This window comes from Giraffa tippelskirchi, chromosome 1, assembly GCF_054371585.1.
Source record: "Giraffa tippelskirchi isolate mGirTip1 chromosome 1, T2T-mGirTip1v1.2.pri, whole genome shotgun sequence".
Taxonomy (NCBI): domain Eukaryota; kingdom Metazoa; phylum Chordata; class Mammalia; order Artiodactyla; family Giraffidae; genus Giraffa; species Giraffa tippelskirchi.
The window spans coordinates 148,831,500-148,854,000 of record NC_137275.1 but is presented as its reverse complement, the minus strand read 5'-3'; the positions used below and the strand labels follow the sequence as shown (position 1 = coordinate 148,854,000).

The following is a 22,501-nucleotide window of genomic DNA, read 5'->3' as shown; positions in this document are numbered from 1 at the left end:
AGAAAATTGTTTGTGAGTATATTTATACGAAAGGCTCTTCACTCCTTTGCTTCAAGGGATTTAGTGAATAATTTCCTTTGATGGGGAGCACATATGTAGTATAATGAAGTTACCTTTATGGAAGGTCTAGATTCCAAAGTCAATATGTAATACCAAGATGGATAGTAGTGAAAGTTTTCTGAAAGTCCCTTAAATTGCCCACTTGTATTTCTATATCCAACCCTGAATTGCCTCAAATACTTCATACATAAATGTAGAGTATATTCTACTATACATAGTACATACACATTATATTCTATAATCTACTACACATAGTAGAATGTACCCACAAAATTAAAGTTTGGCTTTTTAATTACATATTTTCCCTCTATTTTTGTCTAGCGCATACAGCTGGATTTGCTCATGTGGAATGGGTTTGCTATGCAACTCCACTAAACAGAAAGGCCCCCAAAATGACCCGCTCAAATAAGTTACCTCTTCCACATTCCCTTTTAGCAGCTCTATCCGGCCATGATAGAACAACACAAGGGAGCCCTGCAGAGGAAGGGAGAAATAGGCTGTTCAGTACTCAACCCTGGTAGAATTATTATAGCTGAAAACAGACACTTGAAATTCTAAGCATACATTTGGAAACTGCTGGAGGTAGGGTTCAAGGAGACTCTCTGCTTCCACAACATTCACTTCTCCCGTACCTAGAAATTTAACAGGAAAAGCCTCAGCCTTCATGAAACATAGTCAACATTTATAACTATTTCTCCAAATTTCATTGAAATATATAGCAAAGACCTATTCATGGAAAACATGAAAACTATTCACTTAAAGACAAGTCTCATCTATGACTTTAGTTTAAGAAAGCTTTAGGGCAAATTCGTAAGAGCAGACGTGGTTGCCTTCAATTCCTAATTGAAATTTCTGACTTGACTACCAATACGAACTATTTTTAACAAAAAATTTAAATTTCTGCTAAAAAAGAAATGTAATATGCTAAAAATAGATCACCTTAAGCAAGTCTTATAGAATTTATTTTAGCTGAGAACAGATTAAAAAAAAATTCGATGAAAGGAACCCTCCACCCCTTCTGCTAAATGTCACTATGACAAAGTCACTACTTTGCATCTTTCTGAAAAAAAAAAGTAAATATAGACTCCTATCTCTTACTGATTTTCCTAAATTTTTACTTACTCAGATGAAAGATAATCAACTTTCAATGATGTAAAATGTAATCCAGTCCTTACCAAGTATCAGGGAGATGTAAGTATGAAAAGCTAGTATAGTTAAGCAGCATAGTGGAGACCTCATGCTTCTTCCTAAGGCGCCTTCCCGTAACTGCAGGATGCCCAACTCCTGTGGGAATTAGATGCATTTTTAGAATGAAAAGAGCATCATATTCAGAGACTTTAAAATGCTAGCTCATATATCCCCACCCTCCATGAAGGTGGGGTTTATTTTTCAAGAGCTTAGAACAGATAGCCGGAGAAGGCAATGGCAACCCACTCCAGTGTTCTTGCCTGGAGAATCCCAGGGACTGGGGAGCCTGGTGGGCTGCCGTCTATGGGGTCGCACAGAGTCGGACACGACTGAAGCGACTTAGCAGCAGCAGCAGCAGCAGCAGCGGAACAGATAGCATCACCAACTCAATGGACATGAACTTGAGCAAACTCTGGGAGATAGTGGAGGACAGAGGAGCCTGGTGTGCTTTAGTCCATGGGGTTGCGAAGTGTAAGATATGACTTAGTAACTGATCAACAATGAACAACAACTAGAAACAAATTTTACATTTTAAATTGGCATAAAACAATCTCACATATTCTTACATCATGTGATCTTAAGGGATAAAAAAAGGTAGGGGATAAAAAAAGGTAGGGTTCATTTCATAGAAAATGCTGTTATTTCTCTTATATAAACATTAATTTATTTAAGCATCGGGATCTAAGTATAAAATGCTATGGTGGGTATGAATATTTATGGTTCTATTTCTTCAAGGATCTTTCCATCAAACAGGTCAAACAGTATTTGAACACATTTACTGGACCACGGTGAGGGCCTTAAGAAAGTTAACTAAGTGATTCTGAAAGTTAGGAATGTTTGAGCCTTGTTGGGAGGGAATAAGGGAAAGCTGTGTGGAATAGATGATACTGATCTCAAATCTGATGGATTAAGAGGCTCTTAAGAGACCTGATTTGGGAGGATGCCAGTTGGCAAGGACATCTAAAACAGACACCAGCAAAAGCACAGAAACAGAAAAGCACAAGGTCTGTTTGGAAAACAACCAACTGCCCAGTTTAACAGAAACACTGGAGAAGCAAACAGGACAGGTAGGAAGACTAGAAACTTGGGCTAGAATCAGATGATAGAGCCCTTGAATCCATGCTATACTTTGGACTTTATTCAAGGGGCAATTTGGAGCCACTAAGGAAATAAAGTGGAAGATGAATGGTCAAGGGGAAGGGTAACCATGAAACACAGAGTCTTACCTGATAGACCATAAATACATTATAGCTTATGAAGACCATAAATAGACCATAAATATATTCTAGTTTATGAAGAATATGGACAATGGGATAAAAGTAGATGGGGAATTTACAGTGTCTTGTACCTGTTCTCAAACAATTCTTGAAACCTGCTCCCTTAACTAAAAGGGCCAACTTTTGCAATAAAGCAACTCTGGTAATAGCATGCTGGACGCTATGATTGATAACTATTATATACTGCACAAACAACCACACACAAATATAACAAGCAAAACTCATCGAATATACAGCACCATATGTAAAACAGATAGCCAGTGGGAATTTGCTGTATGACTCAGGGAACTCAAACCAGGGCTCTGAGACAACCTTGGGGTGGGATGGGGTGGGAGGTGGGAGGGAGGTTTCAGAGGGAGGGGACATACGTATACCTACGGCTGATCCATAGTATGGTAGAAACCATTCAGTGTATGGTAGAAACCAACACAACATTGTAAAGAAATTATCCTCCAATTAAAAATAGATATATTTTTTTAAAAAAAGAAACTGATGGAAAACAAACTTGCTTGTTTAGTTTTATAGTGAAACTTGTAAAAACACAAGAAAACCCAAAATACTGCAACCGTGCTTGACCTACACAAACCATAATATGGTAGACATGGAGATCTAGCCTAATTTCTTGGTTTAGCGGGGGTTGCAAAAATGTTCAGGAAGCATATTTTAACCTCACATGAGTACTAAAGATACAGCAAGCATCAACATTAGTCAAACATTAATTTTTAATCCCAGAATTTAGATGATAACATTAAGATAAAAAATTTTAACTTTCAATAGAAAAATCATCCCTAACTCCCCCAAAATATGATTAAGACCCAAAGTCAATTTATTGTTCGGCAAAGAAACTGCCAATAATTTTCATGCTAATTATGAGGACATGTTATACTTCCCTTATACTCAATAAACACTTTTTATCTTCTTTGTCAAAGTTAAGAAAAAATTAATTTTGTACCCTATTTCCAGAAAATCCTATAAATTCTAGTAGTCTGATAATCCGTGCTGGTAAAAGGGACAGCATCTGTAAGAAAAAAAAAATACAAGTGTACTATGTGTTAGCATACGTAACTATAGGTAAATGCTAAACTCTAAAAACTTAAAATTTTATTGATTCAGTAACATGAAAAATTAGAACCAAGTTTAAACCACTAGACATGTCTCAATCACCACATAATGCACCTCCTATAATCATTACTTGTGACAATTTCATTTAGTTAACCTAAAAAATTAAAAACAGAACAAAGAATCTGGCCTTTTCAGGATGCTCTAAGGAATACTTGTTTCTTTGATGTGGAGTGATAAAAGTGTTGAGAAGGTAACCCCCGGCGCCCACCTCCAAACAAGATTTATTTTAGCAACCTTTTCCAGGAAGCAAAAGTTGTTATATTCTTCATGATATGCAGGTAAAACCCAAAAGTGGACAGCTATAGCACTACAGCCGCTCTCTGGGACAGCTGAGTAGGATGAAGGGAAGTTCTCTCAGGGCAAAACTTCCAGCAGAGACCTAGCTGTTCACTTTGCTTGGAGAAGAAATGCCCATACATGCAATTATATACCGATTCATAAGCCAATGGTTTGATTGGATGGTCAGGGATTTGGAAAGAACATGATAGGAGGGAATTCCCTGATGGTCCAGTGGTTAGGACTCCAGGCTTTCACTGCCAAGGGCCCAGGTTCAATCCCTGGTCAGGGAATTAAGATCCCACAAGCTGTGTGGTGCAGCCAAAATAAAGAGACAGAGAGAGAGAACAAAGAACATGATGAGAAAATTGATGCCAAGGAGCTCTGGGTGAGAAGTATATGGATATATCTCTTTGAATGGGAAAAAAAAAAAAATGAAGATATTTGTGTCCCACGTGAATGTTCACCAAAGGCTGTCCTCAGCAGCTGCTAAGTCGCTTCAGTCGTGTCCAACTCTGTGTGACCCCACAGACGGCAGCAGAGGAAGATTTTAATAATCAAGTGGGTAGGGTGATCCATTCCATGGACAGCTCATAGCTGTCTCCTCAGCCATCTCTATCATCAACCAATGGGCTCATAAACAAAGTGACCAAGGTTGTATCATATCAATTCCAGTCAAACCTTAATAAAACATCAAAATCTCTAAATAATATTGCAATTGGACAGATATTTATTCAAACTCTTCATCTACCCCAGAGCATTATTACTATCCTTCAAGCTCTATTATTCCCTAACCTAGTTTCAATTCCACAACCACCATTGCTATAGCAACAGTATTTCTGATGTGGGAATGGAACTGAATTTCAAGCTCCTTCTTACAAAAAAAAAAGTTACTGGTCCATTCAGAGGGCTGTACGCTGCCCTTATTATACAATCCAAAACTATTCTGAGCATGTGCAGAACTTTATAGCATATTCTGGCCAGAGCCTCCACGGGGTCACAACAGAATAAAGTGGATCCCACTCTAGCCACTTGTCAAACAAACCCAGGCAGAGGTTCAGGGTGAGGTTCAAATGCAATAGCAGAGGCACTGAAAACCTAAGGTTCTTTTATAAAAGATTCTGGTTACCTTCTGATTACTTACCAAATTAAAGGCCCCTATTCCAAGCTTGACACCCCCTTCAAACTCGTAGAAGAATTGTTGCTCAACTTTGTTCTTCTGAATGACGTGCAGGATTGAAAGACATTCTCTGGATTAAAGAAAACAGTTATACTATAAGTTTACTATGACACTGAAAATTAATGTTAAGTCAAATTTTGCATTTAAGTACCATAAGATAGATGTCATTAGCCAAAACACTGGAGAATTTTTAAGTGGATGATGCTATGCTGAGTTTACTCTTAATGCTACCAGGTAATCATCATTAAAGAAAAATGACACACTCATTTCTACATGGTTTATCAGGATAAATCTTTCTGCACTTAAAGCACAAGAGGATTCAAATACCAGCAGGCATGACTCGGGAGCCATAGAACCTCAGGACGGTGAGCTCCCAGTTTCTCAGCAATGTGTTACAGAAGATTTTCTAAGAATGCTCAGCCTCTCAGCTGCTGTGCACCCTTTAGCAACCTACATTCCACTGAGTACCTGAGGTGCTACTGACAAAAAGAGCTGAATTTCAGTGTGATCACTATGGCCTCAAATAGACCAACTAAAGAACTTGGAACTAGGAAAGATTGAAAGAGGAAAGTAAAGTCCACCACAAATGCCTGCAACTTTCTTCTTAATTTTCTCGCCTCACCCAAGCCAATCTTTCTGACTTTTCACTTTAATTACTTTCTATTCATTTCTCCCTTTCCCTTCATATCTTGAATGCAGAAAGTATTTCATCTGTATTCATCAGAGAAATGCAGATGAAAATAGTGATGTAAAAATTGGCAACAACCAGAAATTGTTTATCAAATTGACAGATATATATTTTTAAAGTAATAAGAAATAGCCAGATATTACATATCACCTGATGTGATGCAATTATAAAGAATGCAATTTCATTTATGATATATTCTAACCAAATTCATCTAAGTTGAATCTAGTAAGCCTATATATCTAATTTCTAGTTTATAGGAAATATAAGGAGCTAGAGAAATGCTATCAACTGAATTATATTTCCCCCAAATCCATATGTTGACCTCCTAACTGTGCCCCCCTCCCAAAGTGTGACTATATTTGGAAATAAAAGATTTTAGGAGGTAATTAAGATTAAATGAGGTCACTGTAAGTGGAATCTCTCTCTCTGCCTTGTGAGGAAAGAACGAGAAGGTGGCTGTCTGCAAGCCAAAAAGAGAACCCTCACTAGAACCTGATATGCTGGTGCCCAGATCTTGGACTTCCAACCTTCAGAACTGTGAAGAAATAAGTTTCTGTTGCTTAAGTCATTCAGTGTATGATATTCTATTATGGCAGCCTGAACTGACTAAGAGAGAACAAGCTAAACTAAAACTCAAGGAAGCCATCAAACAAAGCTGTGCGTATACAACTACAGGACAACTGGATTGGGCTTTTCCACAACTGACATGAATATAGAAACTCTTGTATAATAAGATATATTTAATGAACATAAACACTGAATGCACAAGACAGTCTTGGGTTGGACCAAGGTGTTGACATTCCAGAAGTAAAAGAGATTGGGGACAAACTGAAAAAATTTGAAGATGGATTGAATATTTGACGATGGATTGAATATGAAATGAAGATTTGTTGACATGAAAAAGAAAAGATCATTAACTACAAAAGCAAGTTATAAAACTGTACATATGAGTGATCTCATTTTGGTTTTCTATATATATATATCTTTAGATTCATGTAGAAAATATTCTGAAAAAGTATATATTAAGGTATTAACAATCATAATTACTAGATGTTAAGTACATGGGGTATATGTGTGTGTATTTTAATATTTGCTCATCTACATTTTCCTATTTTCTAAAATATATATCTTTTGTGATAAAAAGCATTATTTTAATTTTTTAAATGGAAAACCAGGGCTGGCAAAGGTAAGAACAAATAGACTCATTCATTTATTTATGATAAATGAATGTATTTGTAGTAAAGAGGTTGGCAAATATTGGAATGTAGCCACATCTATTTTTTAATATTGTGATTTGCTTTTTATTCAATTTTTTTTTGGTGACACGACATGCAGGATCCTAGTTCCCCGACCAGGGATCAAACCTGTGCCCCTTGCAGTGGAAGAACAGAGTCTTAATCACTGGACCACCAGGGAAGTCCTCACACCCATTTACTTATAGTCTATGGCTGCTTATACCCTGCAGTCATAGAGCTGAGTAGTTGGGACAGAGATTTTATGGCCCACAAGCCTAAACACTTACTGTTTGGTATTTTAAGAAAAAGTCTGCCAACCCAATTATTCTTCAGAGTAATTTTGCAATATATAGCAGAAATCTTACACACAATGGTATCTTTGAATCAATATATCTAATTTTATTCTAAGAAAATAGCATGGATACATAAAACTTGACCTATAAGGTAAGATATTGTATTACTACCTATGATGAAAACTTATAAACAAATTAAAGCAGGCAACAACAGGAAATTAGTTAAGAAGACAGTTGAATGCATGCATACATTCATACATACACATGTGGCACATCCACACAATGGAACACTATTGACCCATTAAAAGCCATGATGAATTAAAAATATTTAATGACCTAACATTTTCTGACATTAAGTGAAAAAGGAAATTTCCAAATGACAAAAGGCATACAATTTCATTATATAAAAAGATAATTATATATGCTTGTATACTTGCATAAAAAACTCAAATGTCAAAATATCAACAGAAGGGCAGGATACAAATATGATACTCAGAGTTCTTTTATATGTAAATGATCTATTTGCTGAAAATATATGATTATTACAAAAATGTTCAGATAATATGGAGACAGCCTAAGTATCCCTACACAACAATCCCACAGAGAGGTGGTCACTGTTAATAGTCTGGTATATAATTTTCTAGTTGTTTTTATGCTTTACTAAGAATGGAATCTTTAAAACACACAAATGGGGACTTCCCTGGTGGTCCACTGTTAAGACTCTGTACTTCCACTGCAGGGAACATGCCTGATCAAAGAACTAAGATCCCACGTGCCATAGTCAAAAAAATTAAAAAAAAAAAAAACACCAGAATAAAAAAATTACATGATTTTAACTTTAATTACATGATTTTAAGTCTCATCAACTTATACAAACCAAAGCTTGCTATAAGATCAAGTTTTATATGCATTTTTTTATCCTTAAAGACTAAAACTTCTGTTTTAACTTATAATTTAATTTTTTAAAGAATATTCTTTTTTAAAGAATATACTGATCAGTTTCAGTCAGTAAAATATATTTTTAATTAAAAAATCACAAATGGGATCACATTCTACGTACAATTTTATGGGTTATATTGACAATTTTCCATGAAAATGCATGAAAGTTATCTTATTCTATAACAAAGTGTATTATTCCATTCCATGGAATGATTTAATTAACCAAATTCCTATTCTTAAATTTTCAAGTTGTTTCAAAATTTTCCATATTATAAACAATGCTGCTAAGAGTCTTCTTACACATTCATCAAATACTTTTCCTATATCAAGTACTAGAACTATAGTTATAGCATCCTAACTGTTCTTAGGATAACTTCTTAGAAAAAGAACTGCTGAGATCAAAAGTGACACATATTCTTGATTTTGATATATACTGCCAGAACATCCTCCATAAAAACTGTCAGTTTAGACTCCCACCAACCTATGAGTTTCTAATACTGTCATTTGCCCTCAGTCATTTATATCATATTTCCATTTGTAATTTTTATTATGGGGTATTTTTGCCATGATAAAAATTTAAATGTTTATTTGGTCAAGTCAATCTTTTATGCTTTCTGATTTTATGACACACTTTAAAAGACTTCTGAAATTGATGTCAGGTTTTTCCAGTAGTCATGTATGGATGTGAGAGCTGGACCGTAAAGAAGGCTGAACGCTGAAAAACTGATGCTTTTGAACTGTGGTGCTGGAAAAGACTCTTGAGAGTCCCTTGGACCGCAAGGAGATCAAACCAGTCAATCCTAAAGGAAATCAACCCTGAATATTCACTGGAAGGACTGATGCTGAAGCTCTAAGACTTTGGCCACCTGATGCAAAGAACTGACCCACTGGAAAAGACCCTGATGCTGGGAAAGATTAAGGGCAGGGGGAGAAAAGGGTGACAGAGGATGAGATGGTTGGATGGCATCACCAACTCAATGGACATGAGTTTGAGCAAACTCCAGGAGATAGTAAAGGACAGGGAAACCTGGGGTGCTAAAGTCCATGTGGTTGCAAAGAGTCGGACACAACTAAGCAACTGAACAAAAACATCTACTGCTATGAAGCAATGAGAAGGATACAACATCACTTCTATGGTATTGTTGCCATAGATTGATCTGAACTTAATCATGAAGCAACATTAGATAAGTCCACCTTGAGAGACGGTCTTAAAAATAACTGCCAAGTATTCTTCAAAAATGTCAAGGTCTTGCAGAAAAAGACTGAGGGGCTCTTTCAGATTAAAACAGACTAAGGAGATGTAACAACTGAATGCAACATCCAGGATCCTGGAGTGGATCCTGAACTAGAATAAGGACGCTGGTGGGACAGTTAGAAAAACTTGAGTCAAGTCAATAAAGTAGTTAATAATATTGCACCAATGTTAGTTTCCTGATTTTAATCATTATACTGTGGTTCTATAAGATGCTAATAATTGTATATTAGAAGACTATATAAAAATTCAGAAATTATTTCCAAGTAAAAATTTTTTAAATAAAACAAAAATTTTATTAAAAATTTTTTAAAAAGTTTAAAGGCCTTTGTGCTTTAGGACTATAAAAAGACTTTCCTATGTTTTTGCCTGTATCCTTCTAAAAATATTTTAATACTAAATCTATATAGTGTATCCTTTATATAGTCTTTTCTCCAAAATGAAGAGTCAATTTTCCCAAAACCATTTATTAAACCAATAAATCAAACCCATCTTTCCCCACTGTTCTTAAAGAGACTTATATATATATAGGTTTTTTAGTAAGCTTTGAATTCCCAAATAAATCTGTGTGAGTGTGCACAGAAGTGCATGAACACACAGAGTTTCAAGGTCTTATGTTTGATTCCACTGATACATAATTTCTGAGCCATTACAAGACTATTTAAACTCCTTCAGATTTTAAGTTTTGATGGCTGAAAAATCAAGCAATTCTTTAACATTCTTTTGTATCTTCTAAAATATATTTCAAAAGGAAAACTAAAAACAATACATCAGGTTCCCAAAGTTCACCTGCTTCCTCCAGGATTTCAAATGGGATATAATTTTATGAAATCATTTCAGGTAAAAGCATCTCTTAAAAGACTAAATGTTGGTTCTGCTTCTAGTAATGGCAGAGTGGCTTAAATTAAATTAACCCTCCCACAGATAACAATTATAAATTCTTAACAAAATGCGAAACACATGTTTAAAATATATTTGCAGACACTAGAAACTTAAAAAAAAAAAAGTAGTGGGAAGCTAGAGAAGAGTTAAACTTTGAAACAAGGGAACAACTCTTAAAGATACTTTATGTTTATATGACTAGTCATTTGAAAGTACTCCCCAGTACACTCAGCGTGGGGTGCCTAGAACTTACACAGAAAGCTATAGTCTTATTGGCTTAAAAAAACAGTACAAAGTTCAAATCCGCCAGAACGGCTGCAAGGTAACGGGGAAATTTTCAGATAGAGATGAACCACGTAGGATGGAAATGCCAAAACCAGTGTTAAAACTCAACTCAAATTTATGAACTATGTGAGAACTGGTGAAACTCCAAAGAAAAGCAAAAACAAGAGAAAATAAGTAACGGAATCATGATCTCAGATGTTGTCCACTAGCAGGGAGTAAGAGTATGGACTCTAAGTCTAGTCAAGTTAAATGCTTCCCAGAACAAAAATCAGCATTCTTCTGAGAAAGATAACAGAACCTAAAGTCTTTTACAATGAATCACTATCTAGTATTCAATCAAAAAATTACTGATTTGAATTTCTCTTGACATATAGTCAAGAGAAAAAGCAGGCAGTAGATATTGACCCCAAGACAACCCAAATGTTGAGATAATATCTAATCTGAAAAAAAATTTTTCAGTGACCTATTGAACAAAATCAGGCTGACATGTAATTGGAGTCTCAGAAGAAGAAGAGTGAGAATGTAGCAGAGAAAAAATATTTGAAGAAATAATAGCTACATGGTTCCCAAAGCCACACTTAAGCACATCAGTCAAAGATATGAGTCTTCAAAGTATCCAGAAGAAATGACACATTACAGACAGGGGAAGAATAACAAAAAAATAACAGCTGACTTATGATCAGAAACAATAGAGACCATGATATTGGGTTGGCCAAAAAGTTAACTCAGGTTTCTCCATAAGAAATCCATACAGAAAAAACTGAATGGCCTTTTTGGCCAACCCAATACAACAACTGATAGTTTTTAAGGAGTGAAAGAAGAAAAGAAAAAAGGAAAATCTTTTAACTCAAAAATACTATACTGAGCAAAAACAGCCTGCAAAAATGAAGGCAAAAAATAAAGACATTTTCAGATAAATAAAATAGAGTTGTTGAAAGTGGATATGAATTATAAGAAATTCTAAAAGAAATGCTTCATTCTGAAATTAGACAGGAATGAATGAAGAACATCAAAAATGGTAAATATTGGTTTAACAGTGGGGGCTATGACATAAATCTGTTTAAAGCAAAGGTTCCACTACATTGTGGGGTTTATAATACACGTAAATGTACTACTGTAAGAATAGTATAAAAGACTAAAGGTGGTAAGTAAAACTATACTTTGGTAAGTTTCTTCTATTTTATGTGCAATAGTACAATATTAACTCTAACTTGACTATGATAAGTTAAGAAGGATATTATAATCATTACAGCAAACACTTAAGAAAAATTAAAAGGGCTATAGCTCAGAAAATAATAGAGGGATTCTACTGGAATATATATATATATATTTAATTAAAGCAAAAGAAGGCAGAAAAATAAAGAGGGGAGAAAATAAGGTAAAGAAAAAAAAGCAAAACAGCAGTCACAAGTGCAAACATATTAACTGTTATACTGAATAAAAAAGTAAGACCCAATTAAACATATTTACCAAAAAAATGTAATTTAAATATAAAAACAAAGATAGATTTAAAGCAAAAGAATATATGCCACACAAACACTAATTACCAAAAAGCATGAGTAGCTTTATTAATATCAGACAAAACAGATTTCAAGACAAGGAATAGCGTAAGGAGTTAAATAGGAACATTTTATAATGATAAAAAAGGTTACTTTATTAGGAGATAAACAATTTAAAAATATATAAGTCCAATAACAAAGGTTCTACAAGCAAAGAGTGACAGAACTAAAGGGAGAAATGGATGACTCCAGAATCAAAGCTGAAGATTTTTAACAAAAGATAGGACAACTAGATAAACACCAGTAAAGACACAGAAGATACGTGAATGACACTATGGTCCACTCTAACTGACATCTGCATCACTGTAGAAATTCAATGGGACAGTGTTGTTTCAGAGTCTGAACCAAAGACATACCTATATATACCTGCCATTTTTAATTTACAAATTGTTTTTAGGAGAGAGAAACTAAGATTATCTAATCAGAACTTATGTAAGTACTTTCCAGCTATTTTTCTCTTAAAACTGCATTTATTCTGTTGTCCTTTAGCATTGAAAACACACTCAGTAAGTCAAAAATCAAGTGCATTTTTACCAACACTAAATTTTAAAAATCTAGTCACACTTATTAAAGAACTTTAAAGCACAAAGTGGTATATAATACAAGAACTATTTAAAAACCACAAGAAGGTGGTCATAAAGGTACAAACCTTATCATAAGATTTTTCATCAATCTTAATTTTTAACTTACTTATATATTTGGTAACTTGTTCTAATTTTGAGTCCACCTTTGATGAAGTTGATCATATTTTCATCCTGAAAACAATTCAATTACATAATTAGATCATTAGGCAAATGATTCTTAGACTGTCCCACAGCTGTGTAGCTGCATGATTAGAACAAAACACTATCTTTTGAGGACATGATTTTTAAATTAAAATATTCTTCTTGCTTTACATATGAAATGCCTTTTTTGGTCATCTTTCTTCCAACTTAAGAGGACAACAAAAAGGAAACAATTTTTAAATCCTTGCGTAACTTTAAGGATGTAACTAAGAAAGTAATCCTCACCAATCAGGGGCCATAGAGTTAGTCCAAACCTACTTCAATAAACATCAACTACTGAGCAATTTTCTTTTAGGTTCAACGGAATTCAAAATTGCTGCTCCAAGGACTTTCCTGTCTGTCATACTCCAAGTAATGGGATTATGGTTCTTCATTAGAGGGTACTTTAGCAGGCCGTCTATTTAGAATTGTGAATTTCATTCGTATACATTTCCAGACCAAAAATAACTGATCTGGATTCTAAATTTGTTATCATTAGCATGAAATTTTGTTTGGGAATTTTGTTCGTTCTCTTTGCCTGATGGTCATCAACCATGCAACTGAGGCAACTGGCCTAAATGAATGACCTTTTTAGAGTGAGCATTCTAGGATTCTAAGAGTCTCTTAATAAAGTATATAAAATGACTGCTTTAAAGATGTTACCCTAATAGATGGTGCTAATGGAGAATGCTTTTCTAACCCGTTAATAACAGAAACATGCTCTGGTATTTATTTCCTGTGCACTTTAGCATCCTTCCGAAGCCAGAAAAAAACTGATTTTAGTTTGTTAATTTCATCACTTGCTTAAATACTTAAATTATTAAAAGAATCAATAAATGTAAAATTCACTATGGAATTTAAATGCTCATTTTCTGATTTTAAGGTAGCTTACAATTACACAAGTTCCAATAGTGGCCAGGAGAGAATTTCTTCAATTGGAATAAAATCTGCTTCCAATAAGACTATTTAATGATTCACCAAACATTTTCTGAATGCCTATTTTATAGCAGGCACCTAGTTGCAAAATGAGACAAAAGCAAACACAATGCGCTAAGGGATGGAGACATGCACACACGGATGCAGACGTGCACAGGCTGCCACAACAGCACAGAGGTGGGCTGGGATGTGAAGAGGTCCAAAAGCTTCCTGGAAGCACCAGTGCTTGAAGCATTAAAAAAAAAAAATTAGGAAATAACCAGATAAAGGAAGAGAAGGCAGATATGAACTTTGCAAGCAAAAAAAAAAAAAAACCTTTCAGGAGAAAAGGCAAGGAAGCATTAAAGATCATGGTGTGCTTGGCTAGGCCATCTGTGCTTATATAGCACAGCACTGCTACCGAAATCTATTTCAAAGCAGGGAATGACTAAGGAGTAAGAAAGCTACTTGTACTGGTGCCACTCAAGGACGCCACCAGCAGGCGAGGATGTCGGTAAGAGGGGAGTAGGGAACTGGGAGAGATGCCAGTTGAGTTTTAAAAAGCCTTCCCCACTTGTGATATTCTGACACAGAACCACTGCCATTGTCAATGAGGGCGACTAAATGCTGAAGCCAAGACAGGGGCAGGCGAGATGCTCAGCTTGGAGCGGGTGCACAATGGCACAATGGAGAGTGAACTGGAGGGAAGAGAAACTACGGACCAAGGGCCCCTAGGTTGTCATGAACAATTACGGTCAGAATAAAGAAGAAGAGATGGGGCTGATAAACCTTCAAAAGGTGAAACAGCACAGTCCTGAGCCTGGCTGGACATGGAGGCATGAGGAAGAGGGAAGAGCCATGGGTATCTCCCAGATGTTGAGTTACAAGCTCCTAAACATTTTTTTTAAAACCCTTTGAATCAAAGATTTTACTGTCAAATTCCCATTTGAAAAACACATTAAAAAAAAAAAAAAAACCTGGGGCCTCTGTAACTAGCCTTATGTATACTAAGGCAGTGAGACTGCTTCAGGCGTCATAATATGTAGAGTTTTAGGAAACAGGGTCATAGACCAGATTGATTTAATTTTCCTTAACCAGACTCCAACCTATCAGGTCAGTCAACCTCCAGAAAAAGAGGAAATCACTCTCAGTTCGATGTAACGCATTGAAATCGAGGAAGACTTTTTCCATCTTAGTTGAGTTTCTGCCCCCTTACCATCTCCACCCCACTTCTACTCCACTGTATCCATCACTGCTGCTGCTGCTGCTGCTAAGTCGCTTCAGTCGTGTCCGACTCGGTGCGACCCCATAGCCACCTGTTAAAATTCGTATTTTTTTCTAGAAGAACTGGAAGCTACAATGACAGGCCAGGTACTGGTGATAAGAAATCTTAGAGGTGAAACTTAAATGCCCCTGAGAAAAAGTCATTGTTTTGTTTAGTGACTTCTTCCAACTGCTCTTCCAAAAGAAGAAATAAAAGGGGATGAGAATACAAATAGCAGGGAAATAAAATCTGAGGTCTACATGCATAACTGAGCTTTGCTGAAGCATCTGGCGCAAGAAGGGAACAGCCAAAGATGCTGAAGCCAGTCACCCCTGTGTGCAGCCCTCCACCATTAGCAAGCGCACAGAGGCATAACCTCACAATTTTCACACAGAGACGCATCCTGAAATTAGGTGTGGCAGGTGCAAAACAGCTTCTTTAAAAGGCAGTGGTTCCCAACAGATTGAAGTTCAAAACAGCGTCTTTTAGGTGCATTCAAGTAGGAAAAAAAGATCCCCCAGGGTCTTCTTTCAGCCAAAGTTTAGGAGCAATAACAAATACCTTTCATTATAACTCTAAGTTGAAATAACTGAAGTACTGACACAGAATGAGCCGCATTTTTTTCTTTGTCGTACTTTGCAGGCTTCCCGGGTGACACTGATTCTAAGCCAAATGTTCATTACCTGCACAAACGTGAGGGCTGCTTTCTGTAGGAGGCACTCGGCATAACAGATTTCAGCATGCATTTCCTCTATTAAAAACAAATAAAAGTATATTAAGGAAAATCCCACACCCACAGTAATTGCTCTGAGATATTCAGAAAAGACAGATAAATGAGCCCAGAGAGGACATAAAAACCTAGGTTGCTTCGTGATTGCATAGAAGTGGAATGATGACCTCAGTTCTCAGGGCCTCAGCAAGATTTTTTCCAGAATGTGTGACTTCGGGAAAATCATCTGTTTGGCTCGATTCACATATAACTGCCAAGAGTCAGGCCCTTGGTGTCAGAGACCCAAACTCAGCTCACAGGAGGAAACCAAAATGGAAAAGCACTTTTTGGGAAAAAAGAAAACGACTAGTTTTTGTAACTTAATGGGGAACTTCAAGTCTACCACAGGGATGGATTGAAAAACTAACTTGAATATACTAATTCTAACATCAAAAATATTATGAAGGCATGATGGTCATGACAATAGTTAGGCACACTATCAACTTGAAGAGAAAGCAGTAATTACTGAGGATTCTAGGAAAAAGAACTGGCCTGCAAGTCCAACTCATGAGTCCTCATTCAGGGAAGACTTGATGTAAAAAAGTTAGCACTAGCACAGTTTGGGGCTATTTACTTTGTGCGTGTATGCATGTGGGTATGTGTGTCTGTTTTCAGCTGCTCTACACGTAGGGTCTTAGTTTGCCAACCAAGGATCGTACCCATACCCGCTGCATTGGAAGCATGGAGTCTTAACCACTGGGCCACCACAGAAGTCTCAGTTTGAGGCTACTTGGATCATTGCACAGGAACAAGGCACTCACAAGAGGGCTACATAAAACTATGTCTGTATCCCTTGGACACATAGAGTGCCCCCAGACATGTGGCCTATCTTCCTAAATAGTTCATGATACCTGTAGAGACTGGGGAGGGAGAAATCGTTGCTTTTTTTTTTGTATAAACAAAATCAGCAATTTACTGTTTTAGCCATAGGATACAAACTAGTGTGTTATTTAAGTAAATGAGCTTTGGGGTTGGGGTAGTCAACAGCCTGGATTGTAGGAAAGGCCCTGCCACATACTAGTTATAGAACCTTGAGCAAGCTACCCTCCTCCCTCTGCTGGTCTCCTCATTCTTCAAGTCCAGCTAATGACATCTCTATTTCAAAGCTGAAGAATTCAGGTGCTGCCTGTAGAGTCACTGTGCAGAGTAAGCCCTCAATATGCATCAGCTACTTCCACTAAGATTACTCCCCTCGGCCTATGTCATGCTTTTTAACAAAACTTCAAAAAGTAGCACATTTTTAAGTGATGTAAGTAACTGAAAAACGGGATATTTCCATGTTGACAGAATGATGTTGAATCTAACTGGATAAGACCTAGTGCTTTATTTCTTTCACTTACACACACAGGACACCTTCCCTCACACACACACACACACACACACACACACACACACACTTTGTTCTCACAAACTGGTTCACCTTCCTGCCACGCTCATGTTCCAAAGGTTGATTGACAAAGAAGCAACAAGTCAATGAATATCTCCAATAGCACGTGTAAGATGGAGCCAAACCCACGACAGGCCAAATTCGAGAAGCTGCAGTCAGCGCACATTCTGGCAGCATTAACAGCCAGGGTCTCCATCCTTCAGAACGCCTCACTTTAAAGGGTGCCCCCTGGATTTTCTCAGTTGGTTCAGTGGGAGAAAAACAGGTAACTTTTACAGAGTCATTTGAACATCCTCCTCCCAGGGAAACTTGTAACAAAGTAGGAACTTTCAGTAATGACTCCCTTTGGAAGCCTGCTCAGTAACCCAGATGGCTGGCTTGGGGCATGTGTTGAGGGGGTGGTGAAGCTGCTGCTGGGAGAGAACCAGCTCGAGCAGAGAGGAGGAGCACAGCGCCCTGTGTGGCAAGGCCAACGGTGCGCCTCTGGCTGAAGCACAGGGTGTGCACAGGGAGGTGTGGGCTATGAGCCTGGAAAGGAAGTCGGGGCTAAATGATGGATGACCTTGAATATCTGAGTCTGGGCTTCATTCAACAGGCAATGATATTGCAGCAAAAGTAGAAACGAGACCTTTCTCAAATAAAAATGAGACTTTTCTGATAAACAAGGAAACGATGAACAGGCTGGAGAAACAATATAAACAGGCCTGAATGAGTTAAGCAATCTTGGTTACTGTCTAGCTGTTACTACTAACAAACACTTGTGGCTAGACTGGTCCTTTACAAAGCTAAATAAAGCTAATTACTCTCTGACTCCATATGTATTATGAATTATACTCTGCACCTGGCATTCTTCCTCCACCCTGCAACAAACACCCTTGTAGCATTCTTCCTTTCAGAAAGGAGGTCACAGGCTTGTAACTTCAGAAAAGACCAACCCCAGTTGCTGAGTTACCTGATGCCAGCTGTGGCCATTTTGAAATTTTGCAAAAGAAAAAAAAAAAAAAAAATGCAAGACTTTCCTTAGGATATAAAACCTCTCCTTATATCTGAGGAAATGGGCACAGTTCTTAAGGCACTAGCCTACTGTGTTTTCCCTTTGACTGGCAAAGAGTAAAGATACTCTTTCTTTTTTTTCCTCCAAACTGTCTCTGTGTTTGGCATTGGTGGACAGGGAGCCAAGATTCTGGCATCAATGGTGAGACCTTGCACAGATCTGAGCAGAGGGGTAGATGGATCAGAGTTAAGCTAAAGATGGACAAATCAAAGAGAAGCATAAAGGACATAACACAAAGGCAGAGATAAAAGGCAAGAAAGTTTGAACTGTATATTCTATATATAATGAATCTTTGTATTAAATCCCTTTTACATCCTAAGAATTGTATACAAACATGTGTTTTTAAAGACAATTTGAAAGCCATTTAATATGCCAGCCATGAGAAGAATGGGTGTGCCCCATCTTAAATCCACAAAAAGTTTAATTAAATATCCTTACTCCTACAAACAACCAGCCACTCAAGGATAGAAATGGAAATTACCTATAGGAAAAACAAATTGCACACTAAATCTACAATGTTTTGACATGCTCCCTTGAACACAAAGTCTGTTTGGATTGCAGCGACAGCCAAATTCATTAGGAATAAATGCAACTTAATTTATAAAAGTCTTATCTCTTCACTCGGATTGATTTATATTGGGCAGCCCTTAGCTCTCAAAATTAGACATTTGGCATTTACAAGTAGGTACCTACCAGAACATCTCTTAATTATAAATTCCTTAGTTCACTGAAGTAAATATCTTCATTATGCAGTGAAGTGTTAGCTAAGCATGCTTTCAGACATAGAAGTCTAAATAAACTTATTTCAGAATAGTTAAAGTCACAGGCTGATGTATTTTCATAATTTTTAAATTAAGATCTTATTTTTTTGAGCAGTTTTAGGTTCACAGGAAAATTGAGGGGACGGTAGAGAGATTTCCCATATATCCCTTGCTCCCTGGCTCCCCCCAACATGCACAACCTCACCTATGATCAACATGCTCTCCCAAGCGGCACGTTTGTTACAACTGGTGAACCTCCACTAACATAATTACTGCCATAGTTCTCATTAGGGTCCACCCTTGGTGTTGTACATTCTATGGGTTTGGACAAATGACATGTATTTAATCATTATGATTTCACGCCCTAAAAATCTCTCTGTATTCCGCCTAATCATTCCTCCACCCCATATCCCCTGGCAACGACTCCTCTTTTTACTGTCTCCACAGTTTAGCCTTTCCCAGAATCATACAGTAGGTAGCCTTTTTCAGATGGGTGTCTTTCACTTAGGAATATGCATTTAAGGTTCCCCCGAATCTTTTCAAGGCTTGACAGCTCATTTCTTTGTAGCACTGAATGATATTTTACTGTCTGGATATACCATACTTCGTCCATTCACCTAGTGAAGGACAAGTTTTGGCAATTCTGAATAAAGCTGCCATAAATATTTCTTTGCAGATTTTTGTGTTAACACAAGTTTTCAGCTGTTAGTTTTATAAGAAACTGTCATACTATCTTCCAAAGTGGCTGCATTGTTTTGCACTCTGGCTAGCCAAGAATGAGTGTTCCTGCCCCTCCACGTCACCAACATTTGTTGGTCTCTGTGTTCTGGATTTTGGACACTGTGTTGTTGTTGTTGTTGTTCAGTCATTCAGTCGTGTGTGACTCTTTACAACCCCACAGACTGCAGCATGCCAGGTCTCCCTGTCCCTCACCATCTCCTGGACACTGTGTAGTGGTATCTTATTACTGTTTACTTTTTAATACTTCTAAATATGCCATGCCTAAAGACAGAATAAAGAGATAAGAACACAGTATCACCTATTTTTAAGATGTCTAACACAGAAATAATTCAACATTTCCTTCACCCACATGTGAAAACATTTCATGCCTGCTTCTACCCACCTGCAGAAGTTGCAGGGAACAGAGGAAACAACTGTGGCTTAGGGAAAGGCAGATCAGGTTTGAACACCGCTCTGCTAGGCGGGTAGCCTTGGACCATTTGTCTAATCTCCCTGATCCTCAGTTTCTAGTCTATAAAAAGGCGGTTACACAGGGTGGGCTTCCCCGGTGGCTCAGCAGTAAAGAATCCTCCTGCCAATGCCGGAGATGCAGGAGACACGGGTTCAATTCCTGGGTCAGGAAGATGCCCTGGAGGAGGAAATGGCAACTAACTCCAGTATTCTTGCCTGGAGAATCCCATGGACAGAGGAGCCCGGCAGACTACAGTCCATGGGGTCACAAAGAGTTGGAGATGACTGAGCGACTGAGCGCACACACACACACACACACAATGAGCCACACACACACACACACACACACACACACACAATGAGCCCAGTTTTCCAAAGTCCATAGCAAGTTGATAATATTCTTCTAACAAAGCAAAGAAAACTTTACAATGAAACACACTAAAAAATGTGTCTAGCATAGACTCAACCGCTGGGAATGATGGACAGCATTATCCAGAATTGCTCTTGCCTTAACTGGCCACAGCTACTTTGACAATTTCGTGTTACCTCCTCCAGAGAACTACTCTGACAATGACAGCACAGGCACAAGTGCTCCTCAGATGACAGAGGCTTTGTTAGACATTGGCCACATTTGAAGGATATTTTCCCGCCTACAGGAGTATTGCGATGCTCCTTCCTTATAACCCATTCTGACTAGAGCATAATGCTAATATAACAGGACTCATCATGGAACCTCTGCCCTAATCTCTGTGGGAACATCAAGGAAACAGCAAAAGGAGTCAATTTCTCCCAGCCATCTGATCAACATGCTGAAGATATATTGGATTCTAACAGTCCTAAATGTCCACATTTAGGGCATTCCTGAATTCTAGTAGTCCTAAATGTTTACAAACCAAACATTTTCTATACTGTAAAACATCATCATTATTTTAAAGGTATCAAAATTACTGACCATGAGAAAAAAAATTAACAGCTTATAGAAAAACAGAAACTCTCACACATGGATGATAAGAATATAAACTGACCTAATTCTTCGGAGAAAAATTGGTGATACCCATAACTGTTTTCTATTTTCAAACCCTCAGTCCCAGTAACTCCACTTTTAGCAATCTATCCTATGAAATACTAGCAAAAATGCATGAAGTAATATGTATCAGAATTTTAGGACAGCATTATTTTTAATAGCGAAAAAAACAATTTAACTGTCCTTCGATACAGAAAAAGTAATTTATGGTATCGGTCCTAATGAATGCTACATGGCTATTAAGTAGAATGAAGCACAATTTATATGTGTTGACCTGGAACAAGTCAATGCCAAAAATCACATTGTAGCACGTGTATCATGTGCTTCTATACTTGCAAAAAATGAATAATAATGAATTACTATAAAAATCCTATGTATATATTCTGCATATATTTGTATATGTACAGAGAAGAGTGTGCAATGCATGAAAACCAACTGCTAACAGTGGTTACTTCTGGAGGGTGAGTAATGATGGGGAAGAGAAAAACACATTCCATTTACTTATATTATTCACTTAAATGTTGAATTTTATGAGTATGACCATGTTTTAATTTTTCAAAGAAAGGAAAATACCCAATCTTTTAAATGCCCCTTACCTTCAGTCAGCTGCTCCAATGAGCCTCTTGAAAGAAGACTTGAGAAAGACTCTACAACTGTGCATTTCTTCCGGTATCTGCAAAGAATAAGTAGAAGAGTTGAGAAGTAGAAAGAAAAGAGTAATAAAATCAAGCTCATTTTCATTTCCCATTCATTTCAGTTGTAATCACACCAAAGAGTCACCAGAAACAGAACTTTAAACCCTAAAATCTGCAGGGCAGAGACCACTGTTTTGAAACCTGCAAACCCAGTTCCCAGCACTGGCGCCCTGTGGGCATTTAATCCAAACTTACTGAACGCGTTTATGTGCATGGACAAACCTACACATAACAGTCAATACTAAGAGATTTCCTGGTAGCTCAGTCAGTAAAGAAACTGCCTGCAGTGCAAGAGACCCAGGTTCAATCCCTGGGTCAGGAAGATCCCCTGGAGAAGGAAATTGCAACCCACTCCAGTATTCTTGCCTGGAGAACCCCATGGACAGAGGAGCCTGGCAGGGTACAGTCCATGGGGTCGCAAGAGTCAGACATGACTTAGTG

General features: G+C 37.3%; 1 protein-coding gene across 9 annotated transcripts in view; it reads right to left on the bottom strand.

Moving 5' to 3' along the window:
* The window catches only part of TTC39B (tetratricopeptide repeat domain 39B), a 141,234-nt gene that overhangs the window by 26,629 nt on the left and 92,104 nt on the right, over window positions 1–22,501 (bottom strand). For all 9 annotated transcript variants that reach the window (XR_014056636.1, XR_014056627.1, XR_014056628.1 and 6 more), the window contains 8 exons: window positions 21,962–22,038; window positions 15,863–15,930; window positions 12,927–12,991; window positions 5,068–5,173; window positions 3,478–3,543; window positions 1,236–1,344; window positions 625–692; window positions 475–534 (listed from right to left, as the gene is read on the bottom strand). Coding sequence is in view for 6 of the 9 variants with exons in the window: in XM_081500038.1 (XP_081356164.1) it covers window positions 475–534; window positions 625–692; window positions 1,236–1,344; window positions 3,478–3,543; window positions 5,068–5,173; window positions 12,927–12,991; window positions 15,863–15,930; window positions 21,962–22,038 (619 nt within the window). In the remaining 3 variants the exon portion in view is untranslated. The remainder of the gene's footprint in view (window positions 1–474; window positions 535–624; window positions 693–1,235; window positions 1,345–3,477; window positions 3,544–5,067; window positions 5,174–12,926; window positions 12,992–15,862; window positions 15,931–21,961; window positions 22,039–22,501) is intronic.